A 21,197-nucleotide genomic window follows, 5' to 3' on the forward strand; every position below is an offset into this window, starting at 1 on the left:
CAATGTTCCTGTACTGGAGAGGGTCCAGTGGAGGGCCTCAAAGATGATGAGGGGTCTCGATCATCTATCTCTCTTATGAGGAGAGACTGCAGAAGCGGTGCCTGTTTAGTCTGGAGAAGACTGAGAGGGGATCTCATCAATGCATCTAAATATCTCAAAGGCGGGTGCCAAGAGGAGGGTGCCAGGCTCTTTTCAGTGGTGCCCAGAGACAGGACAAGGAGCAGTGGACATAAACTCAAGAAGTTCCACCTCAGCATGAGGAAGAGCTTTACACTGAGGGTGGCAGAGCACTGGAACAGGCTGCCCAGGGAGGTTGTGGAGTCTCCCTGTCTGGAGACATTCCAAACCTTCCTGGACACCTCCCCCCCATGTAACCTGCTCTAGGTGACTCTGCGTTGGCAGAGGGGCTGGGCTAGGAGATCTCCAGATGTCCCTTCCAACCCTAAATATTCTGTGATACTGTGAAATCACTGCAGACATTTGCAGTCAGTGTTCATCAGTGCCAGTGTACTAGACTCGAGTGTGTTACTGTGTCATGTGAGTTGTTCTTCTCTCAATATCCCGTTTTAAAATGAAATCTCCTATTTAAACTAGCTTGACCTGTATAGTTATAGTTCAATTGCTGTTTAAGTAGTGAGAGCCTCTGACAGAGGTTAGCAAGGATTTCCTGCCTCTTTTTATTTCAGTGCTTTCAATGCTTTTATTTCAATGGGAAATCTCTATTTCGTAACTCCTTTTCTTGCTTTTTTCACCGCCCTGAGAAATGACCACATGGGTTTTATCAGTGCCCTCCTCTAAGGTTCTCCATTTGTACAGGTTTTCAGAAAATGAATAACTGTGTTGAACTTTGGGTAAATTTAACACACAGGTCCCATGTGTGCTGAAACTGGCCTTGGAGAGGGTAGGATACAGTAAGGAATCCGTGTACAAGTGCCTCTGTATCTTACAGTCCACAGAACAACAGACCGAAGCCATTTAAAAAGTAGATTCTACCTGTTTATTTGCTAATTTTTGGTCTTTCCTCTCTGCTGTGAGGGTGGGCCTCTTTTTCTGCTTAAGAACTTCTTTTACTGTTTATACCAGAGGCATCCTGATCCTTTTGTTGCTGGAAACAGCACATATCTAGCATCCTCCTTTGCAGAAAGTTTTACCACTGCAGAATAACTTTGTACCTTACAGGTATGGTGCTGCAGGTATATTTAATACTGATATTTTAATGTTATTAATAATAAAATTTATTTATAATCATGACAGTTCCTACTTTCTCCACAGTATGCTTTTTATATAGTAGATGTATAAATATCTATCATGTGGATATTCTACATGTCTCTGGCAAAAGTGTTTCAATTGCTGCTACTAATTAAACTTGTTTTGTTGTATATGCGCTTTGGGTATTATTATTTGTGTCAGTTGTGCATCTAATACAATTTACAGTTTGTTGCAAAGAACTAAAATAGTTCTGTGTAGAGTGTAAATAAAGACACACATGGAATTATGTCAAATTCATCTCTACAGGTATGTAGAGCAGCCCATTTAGGCTTCTGGAGATGGAGGTTTTTCCATACATAGAAAATGTCTTGGATATTCTCTTTATCAAAGCCCAGACTAGAAATGTTAAGAGGAAATGTTGCATTTTTCTAGAAAAACGTAAGCAACTACAACGCTGGGATAAGCAAAACTTAGGTTTGAGAGTTTAACAAAGTTATGTGACATCATTCTGTGGATGAGCGTGGCAGTTGTTCCATGGAATTTTGCAAGAACCTTCAGTTATTGTTGGAAATAAAGTTTTCTTGTTACAATCTTCAGCTCTAAAAGGTGAGAGAGTAATTAGGATGAAAGCATTAAACAAATTTTGTTTACATGAACAGTATTGATTTAATAGTTGAAAAGCAATTATAAATTATTTTGAAATAGCCTCTGATGCTAATCCTGTTCCTGAATCTCCCTGACAGTTTCTGTGAGTTTCATTTTTTTAATTTTTTTTTTTTTTTAGGTAACCATGTTTTTCTCTTAAAGAAGCCTGGAAACCCCATATGTTTAGAATAAGCAATAAGATCAGGCAATGCATTATCAAATTCAAAGTAAACCTATCAAAGGAGAGAAGTCTTTCCTCTTGTCTCCTTTTCGTAGTGTAACCTATAATACACTCAAGGAGGGAAGAACAATTTTTAGCAGAAACTTGTAATCTTTGTGCAGTTGGACTGACACTTTTATCTGGAAAAATTGATATTTTCTTATGTATTTTATTATTGCATTTCCTTGGAAGCAGTGGATTATGGTCTCAGAAGTCCTGTCATTCTGCAGGAAGTGGACATTGCCTCTGCTGTGACTGGAGTACACGTGTTTCTGCTGGCCTTTGTATATGAGCATCACTGCAAGCCTGCAGAGAATTTGAAGGACAGACAGAGCTCAAATGACACATTGTTGTGTCCTGTGCCTATGGGGAAGCACTAATAGCCACTTAATTAACTACCTCCTCATTCCTAGGGGAAAACCACACCTGAATTTAATGCAGTCATCAAGCCAGAACCAGTCAGTACATGGGTGGATTTTCCCCCATCCCCCCCGCCCCCAAACCTCTCTTGTTTAAAATTTAGTTCTGATTAATTATTATATTTTATGGAGATATTTTTTCGTACTTGCAGTGATACATATAGTTATTGTCTAAAGGAGTTTGTGGGTGTTCATTTGTGCAGAAGTCTTTGTCTTCACCATTTGATCTGAGGAAGGAAGGTGGCATGTGCCTTGCCTTTCTGCATCTCTTGGGATAAATAAGCACTTTGAGAAGGACAAAATAGTATCCGTACCTGGAATATTTACTAATATTCTAAGTATGTAGCTGCTAAAAGTAAAGGAGGAATTTGAATTAAATACCTGCAGAGACTGTGGACTGGTGTGAAAAGAAACAGCTGTTCTATTCTCTGGAGCATATTTGATGTCTTGTCGTATGTTGCCGAATAGTTCCTTGTAGTGCACTATTTCAGCTTTATGACATGGCACTGAACACTTTCAGAGAGCATGTGTTTTCCTGGTACACTGCTGTTGGTTTTTGTTATTTTTCTTTGGGGGTCAGAATGATAATTGATTGTTGTGATATTATCATCATCTCTTTTAATTATTGTTTTTCAGTTTATGACAACATTGCTAACTTTACCCTGCTGCTGTGGTATGATGTCTCTCTTCTTCTCTGCTCTTAGTTCCTGATTGACAGTGTTGTGCACAGGGAGATCCTATACAGCAGAGTAGGACCGTTAAAAGAAGGACTGTAAATCACAAGAATTTCAGGATCTTAGTGTCAAGTGTAGCAAACTATAATTTAACCATTCCCTATAATTAATAAGATTTCCACACTATTAACAGGAGGCCTTGACTCACTCTACTATTAAAATATTTATATTTAATTGGTTGCCCTAAAGAAAGGAATATTTTTATTCAGGAGGAGAAACTTCCATGTTTCAAATTCAGCTGTACTCCTAAATTCTTCGTGCATTTTGAAAAATTTTGCCTAGAAGGTCAAAGGGAAGGAAAAACCATAATAAAATTCTTATCTCAGTTTTTGTGAGTTTTCCCCATCTCCTTCCAACTGAATTGCAGAATGTCATGTATTTTTTAAAGTAAGATTGTAAGAACAGTAATAATACAAAAACCAAATTCCGACCAGTAGTGCATTTTCTGTTGTAATACTTGGTCTTCTAAGGGAATACCTGTTTTACCACTGATCCTAAACCTTTACTGGTTCATGATCTCCTGTGCTGCAGGCACTGAACTGAAAGAAACACCAAATTTTGTTTTCCTTGTTGGCCACAGTTTTAACTTTCTAATTTCTTGTGGCAGTGTGCAACAGCAGAGGACTTCATGGGCATTGTGTTGGCTGATAATTAAGCAGCTGATATGAAACAGTTCAGCAATCCCAGAAGAACTTCTGGATTGATGATATGCATTGCTGATATATACCATATTGATTTTAAAAGATATTGTTAGTGGACATATGTTGGTAAAGTACTTTGAAATGCTTGAAATAAAAATGCTGTGAAACTCCAGAATTAAAAGAATAATTTTGTGTAACAGTAATAGGCAAGAGAATAAATAATAGAGGATTAAAATTACCAATAGTGCTTAAATAGTTCAGTGTGTAATAGTTGCATCAAATGTGAATGACACTTCGAACCTTAATGCTGATGAAAGCCAAGGTATTTTTTATAATGAAAACCCCATAAGATATTAGCATGTTTTTGCTATGTGGTTGTTTGTTATACTGCAATCTTACTCAGAAATCTAATCATGAGAAGCATAAAGGACAGAATTAATTAGGTGTTCCCATCTATGGCCTCATCAGTTCAGAAATGCTTTCCAGTGTTTTATCAAATTTAGCCTTAAATAACTTCCCTTTCTGTGGGAAAATATATTCTACTTTATATGGTATTGCTGTTCAGAAATGTTTTCGGTTGCTCAGCCTATGTCACCCTCTTCCCTGAGTTCATCCAATTTTTTAATTTATGCCCCTTTGAGTCAGGCTGTTTAATTCCTCTCCCTCCTCTGTGATTTACACTATTGTCGTATTTCTCAAGAGCTGTCATCCAGCCAGGCCACCTTATGTAGTTATTTTGGTACTTTTTCTGCCCTCTTTTAGAGGATGTTGAAATTTTTAACTTAGGGAGCGTATTTAGCTGTAAAACAAGGACTGATATTTTGTTTAAGAGCAACTGAGAGTCTCTTTGTAGCCAGCCCTGTATCTTTTTTCCTGACTTGTGATTTCTGGTTTGGCAGGTTGGATACAAATGGTACTGCCAATCACGATTGCATGCAAGGTATTTTGCTTGAGCAAAGTTCCTTCTTCTCTTGAGTTTATTTTTTGTCATATGTAAATGTGCATGTGAATATGCACAAAAATGTGTGTAAGTATATAAGCATGCACGCAGTCATGTTGTGGTGGTAAAGGTTATGCCCTTCATTCCAGATTCTCCGTGGTTCAGTGCTGGGGATTGGTGCACAGCTAGCACAGTGCTGTGAGTTTTTTTTTCTGATTACCCAGTCCCATGTCTCAGATATATGAAATCAAAGACATCCTGCTGCTTGGGTGCATCCCAGTTCTTCTGCTCTGTGGATTATGGGCATGGGTTTTCTTCTCAGGCGATACCAGGAGCTAGCTCTACTCAGGTCATGGACTGTTGCTTAAGTCCTTCCCTGAAAATCCACTTCACTAAGCATTTTCTTATAAATACTTTTTGTATGATTATTTGCTAGAAGCAATTCTTGGATCAAAGTATCAGTAGGTGTGGAAGTATCATATGGCTATAAAGTAGTGTGGAGCTGATCTAAGAAAACATGTTCTCCAAGGTAAGGTAGAAGTAGAAAGTTCTTGTATAATGTGTTGAAAAGGTGCCGTTGGGGAAAGGTATGACCTCTGATAACGGGACATGTGGAAGAAACTAATATTTTTAATTTTTTTAGGGAAAGAAAAATTAAGCAAAATTTTGCTTTACAATGGATGTGTAAATCATCAAGGATTAAGTGTATTGTAAGTAGGCTATCTATTTAGTTTTCTGACTGTGGGACATGGGGAGGGGGAATGATTTTCCACTTGTAACACATTTTCATTTTATATAATGCTGTGCATCTGTATGACTTTTTGTTCTGGTAACTTGGACTTTTAGTCCAGCTAAAAAACCAACAGTTTGAATAGGAAGCTGAAACAAATTTTTTCTGGGGAGGAAAGAAAACTACGGAGCAATGTTTTAGTTGAAATGAGGAAAACAATGTAGCCATATTAGGAATTGTAGTAGAGTTTAAAATACTTACTTTTGCATGATCTTTGACATTTTTATCTTTCATCTTGTGTCACTATCAGTTTTATGTCCTCAGAGCTCTGGCCACGTGTGACAGTGCATTAGGGACATATTCCTATATATATGACGTTTCTGATGCATTTGTAAGATCAACTGAATTGTCAGTATTTCCTTACATGCCTTCACACTTCTAGATAGAACTTCCTTTTTATTTTATTTCTGTTTCTGGTTTTTGTATTTGGGATGACTGTGTCAAAATTTTTCTTTCAGACAGTCCCTGAAGAGAAGAAACAAAGGACTGACTAAAGCTAACAGAGCTGAGGAAAGATTATCTCTGCTTGCAGGTAAATAATTTAAAATAAATTTAGCTTTCTGAATCTCTTTGCCACAAACAGTGCCAGCCTTTTTAGTTAGTAACAAGTTTTCAGTCCTTCTCCATTTTAATTAATAATTGAATTTTAATTTATTTAATAATTAAAAATATTTCTTCATCTTCACCAGCTGCTAAAGACAGGTGTGCTGGCTATCTAAAGTTGCTTTCCGTATAGAATTGATGCATTTCTTTAGTCCTAATACAAAAACAAAGAAACTTTTGAGACTTGAGACATAAAGATAGGTAGATAACAATAATAACAATAGATAAATAGGTAGAAGATGATAATCTTCCAAAGAAGAAATTCAGAAGGACAAATTCTATCATCCTTATATCAGAGTATTTCCATATCTTTGAATATAATCCCTTTGAAATCTGCCGAACCACCTAGACAATAAGTTACTGTTCAGCGTGTGAGGAGGTGGCAGAATTAGGTTCTCCCTACTTCCAAACCAGTTATAATTGATGCAGGTCAGAATTCAGCATAGGATGCTCTGGTGAATGGTGAGGGAGCTCAGGGAGCTCTTGGGAGAGGCAATAGTTGTGTTTTTACAAATCTTTCAGCCTTCCAGTCTGTTACGTCCCTGGCCCCATGGCAGAATAATTTAAAGGCAATGTGTGTTTGTGACTCTTCATAAAGTTTTGTGTGTTACCTCAAAATGAGAATGTGTGGCAGTTTAGATGGGGATGCAGGCCTATGAAGTGGAGCTGTCAACTTTCCAATAGGATTGGGTTTACATTCTGCTGAAAGGTGGGAAAGGGGGAAGAAATAGTTTAAAATACCAAATACTGTTCTGGGAATATTTTTGAGAGCCCAGGTCTCTGTCTGGAGACCTGAATTAAGTATCTCCCTGTTCTACTATTTCTGTGGTTAGCTTTTTCAGGTATACTTTGTAGCCTAGTGTTGGTTTTGCCCAGGATCAGGTTGTGGGGTTTTTCTGTTTCTTTAGTTATTTGGTTTTGGTTTTTGTTTTTGTTTTTTCCTGGCACTGTACATACATTGTTTCTTTTAATTCATTTTTATGCAGGTGCTTTTCATTGTTATTTAACTTCTTCCTTTTTTTGAAAATGATTCCTGGCGAAGTATGTGTGCTCCATCTAAAATGGAGAAAAACAGATAAACAGAGTAAATATTGGGTCTTCACAGAGATTTAATGGTGCTTCATTTAATTTTTTTGTGTGTGTATGATTTCAGAATTGGTTTCACTTTGAAGAAACCGTTCAAGACCTTTGTTAAGAGTATTCTTACTTTTAAGACTATTAACATAACTTTTTTCATTGCTTTCTTATCTATTTTAGATTTTAATGTAGCTTTTTTCCCAACATTTGTTTTAACTTTGATTTTATTATACTAATTACTCTCACTGTGAAAATTGCATAGTGCATTACACCAGCTCTTCCAGTGGTAAGATAATATTGTAAAATGGACAGATATGGTATTGTACATGTAAAATTAATAAATATTGAAGATATAACTAAATATTGACTCTATATAGGTTTGATGAACTTAGGAAAGCTGCTTGCTTTTTTTATGTTGGCACACTGACTTCATCAAGTTTTATGAAAGAATGTTGTTCTGAACAGATAGAGAGATTAAAGGTTAACTTTTTCTGTTTTTTCCTTCTGTCCCTCTCCATCCATGCACAGGTTGTGGTTTTTATTCCACCCCCCACTTTCACTCACAACATATCTTATTCTAATAGTGCCATTTTTTCACTGTTTTCTTGTGGTAGGTTGTATTGTTAATATAGTATTCATTCTAAAAACAGAAACTCTGCCAGATAGATTTGAACTAAGTATGCGGTAACACCGTGTTTATTCTAGTAACTGTTGTTATTTAAATTATTCTTTTTAAAATAAACTTAATTTAAGAGATATTACAGGTTCTACCAAATCCTATTTTCTCACGTGATATTAGGAGTTCGTTTGACCCCAGTGTCCCCTGACTACTCTCACTCCAAACCCTGAGTGGCAGAGCCTGCTGGGCCTGTATGGAATATGATCTTTCAGCATGTGGTAAATTGCAATTCTACAGATGGTTTTAAAGAAAAAATAATAACAATTATTATGTTTTAATTTTTATTCTCTCAGTATGTAATGGACGTGGAGTTAAGTGAAGATTGTTTTATCATATGTGACCTTATTCTTCATTAATAATAAAGATTTGATTCTTTCATGTTGTTATTTTCTCTTCTTCCCTGACTTATATGGCTTCTTTCACCTGGTCACTGTGTGTATCTTGGCTTAAAATGCAAGATGAGGGGATGTTGCCTTTGTTATCTAAAGACTGGATGGAGAAACACTTCTGTGTCTGAGAGGTATCCCAAGCTCTGTCTTAGGTTTTCTTTCACTGAGGCTTGCTTTGGAGGGAAGTGCGACTTGCAGGTGTCTGGTGTCACAGAAAGGTTCTCTGATATAAATAAAAGACATGGCTTTCTCAAGGCTTTTCAAACAAAGGTTTTCTTTTGTTCTTTGTGCTGGGCTTTGTTTGGTATATCGACATTATATGTCTAAGTATATGAATATTAGAAAACCTTATAGAAGGTGTTACCCAGTAATATTAAAGATGTTAAAACATTAAGCTGCTTGGGAGCCCATTATCCTAGGATGTTGTGAGTCATGAACTGAAATATATCCTATTTTCTAGGATTAATGGCAAAGAAAGAAGCTAGTGATACTAGTCTTGTTCTTTTTAGTGTAACACTCAAACTTTTTTTTTTTTTAATCTGATGGTAGCAGGACTGGATGGAGACACAATTTAAATTTGTATTTTAAGTCATGCTTGCCTTGCTTTGCTTGCTACAGAATATTTTGGAACTAGTTTAACAAGTTATAGGAGATGTCAGCACCTCCTCAAGGTTATAAAGGCAGTTGTGTTCAGATGTAATCAAATAGAGTATTACAAGGTAGGTCTGCCTGAATACTTATGAATTAATCCTGGCTGTAAAATTTACCAGAACTGGAGAACAGTTGTATCAGGAAATTAGACCAGGATTAAGCAAATGCTTTTTGAAATTTGACTTGTATTTATTTGAATAGGCAGAACTTTAAATTGAACATTTTTAATAATAAAATTTATCATCAATATTTATCAGCACCATTGTTTATAATTCAGTGTCAGTTGTTGCAGTTGAAGTATTTTTATGGAAAAAGACTACTTTTTTTTATCCTTAGGCTTTAAACATAATTAATGCATTTATTTAGCTACAGTTAGAGAAACTGTTTCATAATATAAGTAGAATATTCACACATCAGGTTTTCTGTCTTTTGGTGACCCATATGCATTCATAACTGTAGAATATGCAAAGTAAATTTTTTAAGCTTGTTAATGGAGGTTGCCTAGGTAGTTAATTCTTGCGTGTCTTCTTGTGTATGCTTGTCCTTAAAAAAGCAGAGTTAAGTCTTTCCTCTTGCAGCTCAGCAGACTAAGGAGGCAGCACACAGGCTTGAAATGTCATGTGGGATTTAGAAGAAGAAATGCAGTACCCATTCACTTGTGGTAAATTTTAGTGCTGGAATCAAGGAAATAACAGCAAAGTGTTTAAAAAAATATGTAATTATAGTAAATAAGTTTGCTAAAAAGAGCACAGTAAAGGAAACCAAACTGAAAATGTTTAGCAGTGCAATCTTACTTCATTTTTGTTTTACCTTCTGAAATTTGTATTGCTGTGAGACCAACTGTATTGAGACACATACTGTGATTGTGTGAGACTTGCTGGCAGAGCTGTCTGTATTGTTTGCAAATTTTGCTGTTCATGTAGGTCCAGCATTTTGTGTAGGTTAAATGGATTGGAATGAACTGTGTCATTTAGAAACTGATGTGGTGAGTTGTTTGTTTGTTTTTTTTTGCTTTTACAACATGCAAGTCAATACAACACTCTGTGTAGGCTAGCTGCTTTTCCCTATACTTTTGTTTTATTTTTTTTTCATGCTTTATTTTTCTTTGAAACCCATGTGATTGGGGATGGAATGTACAGAGTTTCTAGACAGATTTTGTTTGCTGTAACATAGTATATATTTGCAATTCTAGCCTCAGACTTTGGGTTAATAGGTCTTGAGAGATCAAGGGGTCTTCTGCTTCTAGACCTCATTAGCTGTAAGGGAACACAACAGCCTAAATCACTAGCAAAAAATGGAAGAATAAAAAGAAAACCAGGTTGTTGATTTCTGTTTCACTCAGTCAATAGGAAAGAGCTCCAGAGATAGGCAATCATAAAAAAAAAAATAGAGTTTTTTGCATTATCTAAAAAAAGTGTTGGAGTAAATAGAATTTACTTCTTAGTAAAAGTTGAAGGTCCCATTTGCACATTTCAGAGGTAGTGGGCTCCTATGGAGAGTGAGCTGACAGTAGTGTTTTAAAGGAGAAGAAAGTCTCTTTTCTTCTTTCAAGAGCAGTAAATTTATAGGATTCACTTTTTACTCACAGCATTTTAAACTATAATAATCCATGTTATCCTGCAGCTGTGCCTGTACTCAGTCAAGAGCTGAGTCTAGAACCATTTCTTACATGTCTGGACCCAGTAAAAAAGCCCTGCTAGTATTGTTTTTAATTGGATGCCTGAAAGTGGCTCTGCTGGCAAAGTGAAGGAGAAAGATAGTAGGGATTTCAATCACCATTTTCTGACATCTGTCTCTTTATTCTCTGACACGGGTTGAGTGAGAAGGAATCAAGCAGACTGGGGAATCATTTCACATTCCAATTTAGGATTTTAGGGCTCCATGAGGGATGTTTTTCCATTGCATGGGAGTAAAATCCTGCAACTCTGACTCCCTGGTCATGAAGGCATAGCTGTCCAGGGCTTCGGAGCAGCTACAGCAAAGGAGGCCTAAGGTGGGGTAATAAAAGCTGTAGTAATATCATTCCCTTTCCATTGTTTTTAGTATGTTTCTCTAACATGAAGTAGAAGGAGGTGCTAAGAGCAGACCTCTTTGGTTATATCTACAAAACTTTTTGAACTTGGATGCCATGGATTTGAATAAAAAAAAAAGCCTTTTCCAACAAGAAATGCACTCATTCTTTATTTCTTTTGACTTTAGATGACACCAGTTTATCTTTCTGTTAATCTTCAAAAGCCTTATAAATTTATGCCCTATTTCCAGTATATTGGAAGTATTCCAGTATATTTCCATGCTCAGATATGGCAATATGTTGTTGCAGGGGTGAGCAATGTGACACATAAATAAATTTATAATGAAGGTAAACCTGTGTAGGAAAGAAATAGTTAGAATCTTTTAAAGCTATTGATGTAACAATAATAATAGTAGTCTGTTTTCCTTCAAAACCTGGAGTAGCCTCTAATACACCTTTATGGAAAAAGTTACTTTATTGTATGTAATGTAGTTAACTGTCAAATTATTAATTTAAAATTTAGATCTGAGGGGAAATTCAAAATCTGTAGACTCATATGGAGTCCTCTTCACTTTCACACTGCTGGAGTGCTTTTTGATGAAGACAAAAGAGGATGGAGTAGCAGCTAGCTGTCTGGAACTGATCCATGGTTCATTGCATTAAATTGGAATTTTTTTCATTACCTTTGATCATCCTTGGATTGAACCTGTATGCATATGATTTAATTAGTAGCAAGCTCAGGAAATGCTGGTATGTTGGCTTTTCTAGTTTCTTGCCTACTGAGATGGTAATTGCATAAACCAATATATTTGTATGTCTATGATATGGGAAGTGCAGAAGTACCCACAGTTTGCTTTCCTAGAGGTAGACCTCCACCTTAAAGTTAGACATTTTATGCTAAACCTCTTTTTCTTTCTAATTATAACATCAAATCTGATTATCTTACGTTACACATAAAACAGGTGTATTTCTATGTCATTATGCTGGAAAAATGAGCAGACTGTAACTTTATTGTATGTCTGATTTTTAGATACATTAAAAAAACCCCTACCCTTATGTTTAACCTTCTAATATATTTAACTCTTGATAGACTGACTTCACCTCAGAGCAAAAAGGAGATTCTTTAATGTCAAATGTTTAGTTATCCAATAGAGTATATTTTCATCATGAATCACATTGAAGGTATTAATGCTGTTAGTTTAGTTTAGTTTAGTTTAAATTATGTAAAGCAATGTAGCTTCATGTTGGGATGTGCCTTTACATTTATGTGAGTTTGGGGGGCAACCAAAGGAAACCTCTCTCCATAAGGGCAAGTTTGTAGACAAGGCTCTGAAGCATTTGAAATGTTTTTACCCTGAATCAGATTTCTATCATGTTATTCCTTGCTTTATTGTACCTTATTAGGTGAGCTGCCCCAATGCCTTACCTGTGGCAATTAATGAGGTTAAAGTATTGTTTGGGGTAAGGGAGCAAGGGAGGGTGGTGGGAGCTGGCTGGGGGTGTTGACACTGGATGCAGAGGTTGCAGTGTAGATGTGTCTTGTTTGTTTTGCAAATATTGGCAGACCCTGTTTTGAGTCTGAATGATTTACTGTCTAAAGGTTTATGAAAGGCACTAGGCTTCTTATGTTTTAGTAGCATAAATAGGAAAAGTAGGTATAAAAATCAAGGGAGAAAGTGGGGTGGTAGCTTATAAACCTTTCTCATTTTAGCAGACATAAATATGTCACTTGGGTTTACTTATGCTTTGGATGGTTTGCACCCAATTTTAGCACAATAAATAGGGATTCTCTAAGGTGTCGGTTATATGCCTGTCAATGAAAGCTAACCTAAAAAACTTAGGTCTGTGTCAAAAAATATTAAAAAGAGCCTCAACTTTTTTTTCCTCAGGAGCGTGTAAGACCTACCGAAGCAGCAATAAATACTATACCAACAAGATTCTAAGGGTTTAGGTGGTATTTTCTCTACTGCTTTACAAGAAGATAAGTTTCATAGTGACTACAACACAGCACAGAACATATGCTCCTTCTGAGGCAGAAATTACCTTCTTGAGTAAGCGTGGCATATGCTTAGGCCATGCTGATGGGTGACTGCATATCATCTACAATGATTTTAGGGCATATGTATTACAAGGATATTTATATGCTTTAGGGAGTGATCTAGACCACAGAAAATGAATCAAGTGGTGATCTAAGTATTTTTTTTGTTTGTACCTAACTGCTGATCGATGACTTTGTATTGCTACTTCTGCGTTTGCAGTTGAGAAGGGATGTAGGTAAGCAAATGATTTTTCTCACTTGCCTTTTTCAATCTAAAAATTAGTAAATCCTTTTAGGAGAACAATATTTGTAAGGCACACATCTGAGAAACAGGCGTATGAAAATGTGGTTTCAAACAGAAATAAAAGCAGAAAAATATCGTTTAATATATTAATGTATTGTGAAGCAAGATATCCTATCTTGCTTGTTATATATCTTGAGACAGCATAGGTAAAAGATCATGGTGTTATTGTACAAGTTGGGAAAACTTCTCTTGCTCTGTCACAAACCTGGTATTCGACGACTGCCACAAGAATTTCTAGGATATAATTAGAGAATAGTTGTCTGACCTTTAATGATTAGAAATTGGGATTTGGTTTCTTGTGTTTGAATATTTCAGTTCATCAACTTTGAAGTGGCTTATTGCTTCTATGTGTTTTTACTGTTTCAAAAAACTATCATCATTGCTGTCGTAGCTCCAATACCTCTGAAAAAGCAGACCTTTAAAAAGCAATGACTCTCAGTCTTCTACCCAGGATCACCCACACTGAAATGTGCAGTTTGTGTTGCACAGCCCCTCTCTGTATGTATGGTTTGACTCTACAAAGTCTCTCCAGCAATCCCTGTTCATCTACAGTGAAATGCAGTGGCAGCTTGTTTCAGATTTCTAGTTGTTAATCAATCTGTTCACACTTAAAAGTGTTGCAGCCCGGTGAACGCAGTGAGTATCCTGGATGATGATATGAAAGAAGTGAAATAGATGTATGTAAATGTAATCTGCCCCCAGAATGGCAGGTTATTTTCACTGACGAAGGTCATTGCTAAAACAGACTATAATGTTGTATGATTTTTGAGAACCTGAGTGTTCCTTTCACTTAAGCTGTTGCTGGGTGCTGTGTTTTGCCATCAGTTTTTGAAGACTCTATTGGGTTGAGTTTAATACTCATTCTTAAAAATTTCAGTTTTTAAGCATAGATTCCTAAGGAAATAATGACTCCAAGATGGTATTTGTGCATCTGCTGTAAGCTCTCTTTTTTCCACTTCAATTATATTTCACAAGGAATATCTGAATCACCAGAGACAGCAAGTTACAGGTGATGTGTGAGAAAAAAGGGCCTAATGAAGAAGAGAGATCCTGTTAATTCCTCAGCTAAATTGGAGGTAGCAGGATGAATTTGTCCCTTACCACTGAATCTGCAAACAAGCTTTACCTCCAAACACAGAGGAAATAAAGTTTTACTGGTTCTGCTGCTTACAAAAAGAAAGCTTACTGTAAACTCCTTAGCCTGAGGATGAATTGTGTTCCATTGGCTGGCACAACTTACTGAAGAGGAAAATAGAATAGTGCTGTCTGAAATACTTTAAAAGAACCAAGAACGGATGCTTTAGGAGAAAGAATTGGCATGTGTTGTCTTTCAGAGTTTTAGAAGAATAGCGTATCTACAGGAGAGGGCTTGAAACAGATAATGCTATTTTTCAGAGTCTCTGAGATGATTAGCAAATGTTGGAACTTAACAAGTTATAATCAACTGTAGATAAAAGCTGTAGATTGCTGCAGAAGGAGAAGGCTGCTGCTGCTTAGACAATAAACCTTACAGTAACACATCTACTTTTTTAAAGCTGTCAGTGTGTTGCCATCATCTGGAAAAGTACACAATAGCTTGTCATAAACTTATCAACTCTTCTGCTTAAATGAATGTCTCCGTTGGTGATGTATTAGATCTGAAATGAATTATTTTTAAGTGAAAACTGTCCTCATTTTGTAATATAACAACCTCCTTTCACAAATAAATTCTGAAGTAGAAATATTCTAGATGTTTGGAATATAAATCCATAACTGAGAAAAATAATTTTGCAGAAAAAAGTCCAAGAAATCAATTATTATTTACTTATTTATTTATGTATTTTAAATCTGTTTGTTTGCCTCACTATAGAGATCACAGAAATCTTCCAGCATGTTTTGTTTTTTTTTTTTTTTTTCACTGCTGTGGGTAAGCAGCTGTGCAGGAGAATTCTATTTTCCTCATCTTACAGACTTGCAAAGTCCATTAATATCTTGTGTTCATAACTAGAAAGAAAAGAAAAGGTAGGGCATTTGTTGTGCATTGTGTACTACAGGTCAGGTGGGTAGTAAGTGGGGTTTCTAAGACCCGAAAAGTCGATGTTTAAGTGTAAGATTTCTCTTTGTGTGACTTGTTGAGATATTTGTGAACCTTTGAGTCTTTCCCAAGTTTTGCATGTATAGTCTCTGCCCATTTTCCCATTTTGAAAACATCAAAGAGGATATTAGCTGAACTATAGGTTTTCTTCTGTGTGTTAGCAATCAAACGTGTTGTGTGGGTCTCTCTGTTTGAGGAACTCATGGCGGGGAGAGCACTAAATCCAAATTAGCTATAGTTAGGTTGCCCAGAGAAGTTGTGGAAACTCTGTTGCTGGAGTCATTCGAACCAGCAAGACAAGTCCCTGAGTGACCTGCTTTGAACAAGGTGTTGAACTAGATCACCTCCAGTTCTCTCCTTGAACCTAAGGAAGTTTATGATCCTGCAGTTCTGTGAAATAAAGAAATGAAGTTTGTATTCATTTCTACAGGAGACTGGTCCTGGAGGTATCTTTTAAAAGTCCTATCATCCCTAAGCCCAGCTCTGGGACTGTCCATCTCTTACTGTCATTAGGCATTGTTTTCCTTGTGGGCAGTTTTGCTCCTCAGTAGATTGTATTTGTCATGAGAATTTAGAAAGTGGGAGATAGGCCTTCACCTTAACTGATACATTAATTCTGTGGAGGACTTGTAGCTGAGATTTTAGACAAGGATGTGCGTGTTGTGAGCATCTGGGATGTGGAGGAGAATTCCAGTTGTTAAACGATTGGGTTCTTTGTATCAGGATCATGTTATCCTACAGCTTGCTCTTCTTTCTGGGGTGGACTAAGGTGCAATTACTGAACCCAAAGAAAAGGCTCGTGCATCTTGAGAGCAAGGTTCAGCACAAACTCTTTTCCTTGTACTGCTCATCTGTTCAGCCCTGCAGTTTTGGAAGAGCATTTAAAACTTAATTTCTCTAATCTTCCATTTGTACTGAGAAAGCTGCTCCTTTGTAGTACCTGTCACCAGTGAAAGGAAGTCACATTCACAGCAGTAGTTTATTATTAGTTAATTTAGTAGTTTATAATTAGTTAATTACTTTTCCCATTCCAGGGGAAATGACTGCAATTCCAAAATGTGATGGAGAAATGCAACTCTCACTTTATTTTCTGTATCCCTTTCCCATTGCTTCTGTTAAAATGTTTTGGAGCTGTGAGAGTATCTCAGTCTATGCTTCAGCAATTAGTACAGTGGGCCATCTGATGCAGATTTGATTGCTTGAGCACTATAGTACATGGAAAAATCCTCTATGCAACTTGAAGTGGTTTAACAAAGGAGGATGTATTTTTGCAGTCCACATTCCCCATGTACACACCTACAGAAAACATACACACACACCCATTGCAGCCAAACCACCTGTCTTTTGGAGATCATGCCTCAGGTAGGCATGGTCAATCCAGAATTTGGATTTAGGTGACCTTATTCTGTTGCTGGGAATATTCAAAATAATTTGATTTTAAAAAGAATGCTTTTCTATTTCTTGAAATATGAGGTAATGTATAGAAAGTAAACCAACAATTTTTAGAGGCTTTCCTTCAAGATGCTGGTCTGCAAGGTATGTATTAGGTAGTATATTTACATTGTGAAATTGTGTCTTATACATCACTTAAAATATAGTATCATGTGGTACTAAAGATTTGCACTTGTCAAACTGTACCCATTCAGAGTGTCACTGATGATATTATATAAAGATCTCATCACCAGATGTGAATGCAAAATTCTTAGAAAGCTGTGGTTATATTTCCTACTGATGGTTGATAATAGGGGTTCCCTTCTGATGACATATCTATCACCTTTTGGTATTTATAATCTGTGATTTGTATTTGAACTAGGCTTTTACCCTCATAAGAGGCTAGAGCATAAACACAGTGAGATGTGAAGCATCCTTTCTGTAGAAACAACAGAGTTCTCTGTTGATCCTGAACCCTAAAATCCTAGATACAAATATACCACAGCCTGGGGAATGAATTTACACCATTGTAAGACCGCTGTGTAATGCAGATGATCTTTATGTCTTCTAGTCATCATAATCTTTTCTTACATAAGGTAATAAATAATACAAGTACTTTTAAAAAGCTGATTCTTGAATATTCAGGGCTAAAGGCTCTGGGCTGACCATTGCAAAAAGACATCCCCCTGCCATTGCTCATGTCTTACAAGTGGCATGAAAGACCTGAAAACCTCCTTTTCTTGCCTTCTCTAGACACTACAGAAAAAGATTTTGACTTCACTTATACTCTCTTTTTAGTAGTTGCAAGAAAAAAATGTGCTATTTATTTTGTCAATGAAATGCTGAGTGCTTCAAGATGAGATTAACTCAGTAGAGGACTGCAAAATCTTTACTGCAACAAGCAACTTTACCCAGATGACTTGTTTGCTGAAAATAATTAAGAATGTCTAGGTAGCTGAAAGCTTTCATCTACTGTGCACCAAGAGCATCTGGTTTGTTTTGTGCATTTGTTTCTTTGCTCACAGAAGTTTCTTAATTTTCCAAGCCAGCCAGGAAAACCAGCAGAATTCTCTAAGGAAAACTCTGCCAGTGCGCTACAATAAGGCCAAATAATTAGATTCGTACTGTTAGAATAGATACACAGACAGCTTACAATCAAAAACAAAACACCCCTGATTGAGCAGACACAAGTTGTTTTCTGGTATAGTAGGACAAAGAACAAAGTTCACCTGTCTCATAGCAGGCTGGTTGGACTTTGCCAGCATTAGGACTGTTGTCCTAGAAAAACTCTGAGGTTCCTGAGTGGGAGCTGAAATAACCCAGTGCCAGCATCAGCAAAGATTTCATGTGTTTAGTTTGTTCTTCCACTATGGCTAACATAATTCCGTTTCATATATCCACTTCCATAGAAAGGAATCTTTTAGAGCAGGTAAATATCATACTTTTAAAGCCATTTTCCCTAGATACCTGTGTTTGTCATTAGCCAAAATGAGTTATTAAAAAGATTCAGTGGTACATGACACTGAGATTTTATACTTATTGTGTCATTGATTACCCATTGATCGCTCCGTTTATATGGAAGTAAGACCTTTTCCCATCAGGCCCTTCAGGCTCTCATTCAGACATTTAAATTGGACTGGATACCTTTGCTGGTTGTACTTCTATAAATTATGGTTTCCAGAAGTGTAATTGTTAGCGGTGGGCTCCTTATCAAGTTTTGTTTTCAGTGAGTCTGGCACTGACCCTTATTCAGTCTGGTAACGTGGGTGGAAAGGCAAGAGAAGAAAACCTCTGCTTTTGCATTGTGAAGAGCAGATGCCAAATAATTCTAGATACATTCGAGAAAAAAAGATCTATTGGTCAAGGCTGTAACAATTTTTGGTTGCACATGTGGTAAAATTTCATCTCGAAGAGGAATCATAAGAGATCAAAACCTGAACCTGTTTCCACTGAGACAAATCAAAATGTTTGTTCCTAGGAAGATTTTTTGAGCTCAAATTCTACAATGCTGAAATATTTTCAGGTCGGGGTAGACTAATTCTTACTAACTAGCTGTATTTAATCAAATGTGAATGCAAGACAGATTAGGAAAGTAAAATGCAGTATACAATTATGACCTGGAAAATTGAATTGAGTTTTATTGCTGGCATGCACATCTGATTTTTAAAGAAAATATGAAACCTCATTATGCATTTTGTTTCATTTTTATTTTAAGCAGGCTTTTAGCAAACTGAAATGTTTTCAAAGGTTAAAATTTAGGAATATATCTGCTTAGGTGGGATGAATCCTGTTCCCACAAGACAATTATGAAAAGGATTTGGAACAGTCTCAGTGGGCCGTGTAGCCGTAGATCAGTGATACCACTTATGGGTGTGCTTTTTTCTTTTCATAATGAGGGCAATTTAATGCCTGATAAAATGAGAATTTGTGTTGTATCTTTAAATAATTTTTGTTTTGTACCATTCTCAAAGGTATCAGGAGAAACCTTCAACAGTGGGTGCAAAGCCATATCCAAAGCCTTTTAAAAATTATCTGTCTGTTGGCACTAGCTGCCTCTGTTCATTCTTGTAGCATAGGTAAGATCTATCTACCATGGCAATGTACCTTACTCATATCATGTTGAAATGCAGATGTTTTAAAAATAAGATGCAGTCAACTAAAGGAGGGAGTAAAAGGAATGTTTTGCCACTAGCATTGGATGATTAACATTATAGAAGGTTTAAATTTTATCCTGGTTCATTTTTATAATAGAAGTGAAAACTTCAGGATGTTCAAGTTTAAGGTGATGGAGGCTTTGCTTCAAGTGTTTCATAAAATTATTTATTTAAAAAGACCAGAACAGTTGTTTTTGTTGGACTAGAAAGGGGATGCCATGTGGAAAATGCTAGGGGTAAAGTCCTGTAACTTGACCTCGAAAGTTTATTTTCTTTGGTGGAAGGCTTTGTTCATTTGGATTTAAACAGAACCTTCTGTTTGTATTATATCTGAGAGGTTCCACTCTAAACCCATATTATTTCAAAAAATGTGGGCCAGTTTACTGGTGAACCAAGTCATGTTAGCTGGTTTTTATTACTTCACTGTGGGTTCATGCTTCAGGCAGGGAATACAAAGCAGTGGAAATAATGTGCATAGCTATACTATAGTCTTGTCTTCTGTGCTTCAGCTGGGAGAGCTGAGTTTTGCAACTGGTGTTTGAGACTATAGGAGCCAAGGGTCTCAATTCTAACCCAGGAGCAGTAGGTCAGATTTTTGCAGCTTTTGTTGCAATACAAAATTTTGAAGATAACCACGTTTAAAAGAACGTACACAATCAAAATAACTTTAATTTTGAAGACATTGGTTTCCTGAGTATTGAATTAAACAGAGAAAAAAGAATTCAGTGGTGCATAGCTTCTGTGTGTTGCACTCAGTGCAGTATCTGTTTGCTTCATTTTGGTAAACTGCTGTTTGAGAGTTTTTAAAATTCTGTTGTAGTAACTATGACAGAGCTCTGGCCCTGTGTGTACAGACGTTTACAGAACTGTGGCCTGTGTGGATACGTGTTTGCTCACATTTTGTGATTTGTATCTCTTCAAAAGGGCTTTTAACTGTGTTCTCCTTCCTCTTCATACATGTTTACATATGCATATTTTAAGTTTAATTCTGTCATATTTTTGCCATATGAAAGCCAAAATTTAGTATAAAAATGTTTATGCACAAGTAGTATGACAACTTCGTATTTGCAAAGGTGGATTGTAGACAGGCCTGTCTTGTTCTGGGTAACCTTGTGTGAATCTGGACAGTTTTTTGTAATTCAGTTGCTTATATTGAGGTGGTAGAATTGCTGATGTTAAACAGGACAGAGTATTTTCCTGCTACGTATGTGTCTATGAAAAATAAATACACCACTGAATCAAAAGTCCAGCTTGAAAGTATCTCAGTTTTAGCAAGTTCAAATTGCTGTTCCATACTCTTGTGCCTTCATTCGTTGCATAAGCAATGGTTGGAGCTGTTAAAGGTTAGGGCTAAAGAGCAGGCATTTTGCTTTCACACTCATGAAGGCAAATCCATCTGTCTGCCTTAGTCTTCTCTTCCATGCCATTTCTTTTTGTAGTGGTACTTTGAGAGACCGAAGCATTCCTCATTTCACCTCCTGCCAGCTCTGACCTCCTTTCTCAATCCACACTTAAAATTAGCAGGATGGTTAGTCATTGCCATTTGGGGAGGTCAGGAGAGGAGGTAAACTGAGTTTGTACCATGGTTCTTATTCTTCTTTTTGAATGGAGGTACTCTCCACTGCTGTTATCTCCAGAGGAGTACTAACTTTTCAAATTTTGAACTGCCCCTCTCATGTAGGGTTTGG

The 21,197-nt window shown here is 36.6% G+C and overlaps 1 protein-coding gene and 1 long non-coding RNA gene across 5 annotated transcripts in view; both read left to right on the forward strand.

Annotated features, from left to right (window-relative positions):
- Positions 1-21,197, forward strand: part of FARS2 (phenylalanyl-tRNA synthetase 2, mitochondrial) — a 239,695-nt gene that overhangs the window by 472 nt on the left and 218,026 nt on the right. The window contains exons 1-4 of one of the 4 annotated variants that reach the window (XM_032712432.1): positions 393-1,179; positions 5,452-5,518; positions 6,057-6,130; positions 9,921-9,982. In XM_032712432.1, the coding sequence (XP_032568323.1) occupies positions 9,944-9,982 (39 nt within the window). In that variant the 5' untranslated portion in view covers positions 393-1,179; positions 5,452-5,518; positions 6,057-6,130; positions 9,921-9,943. Of the gene's footprint in view, positions 1-392; positions 1,180-5,193; positions 5,519-6,056; positions 6,131-9,920; positions 9,983-21,197 lie in introns of those variants that run through there. The other 3 variants (XM_032712424.1, XM_032712439.1, XM_032712457.1) reach the window with 3 other exon arrangements.
- The window catches only part of LOC116799440, a 37,608-nt gene continuing 27,222 nt past the window's right edge, over positions 10,812-21,197 (forward strand). Inside the window, exon 1 of the long non-coding RNA XR_004361059.1 lies at positions 10,812-10,990. This is a non-coding gene — a long non-coding RNA (uncharacterized LOC116799440). The remainder of the gene's footprint in view (positions 10,991-21,197) is intronic.

This window comes from Chiroxiphia lanceolata, chromosome 1 (assembly GCF_009829145.1).
Source record: "Chiroxiphia lanceolata isolate bChiLan1 chromosome 1, bChiLan1.pri, whole genome shotgun sequence".
NCBI lineage: Eukaryota > Metazoa > Chordata > Aves > Passeriformes > Pipridae > Chiroxiphia > Chiroxiphia lanceolata.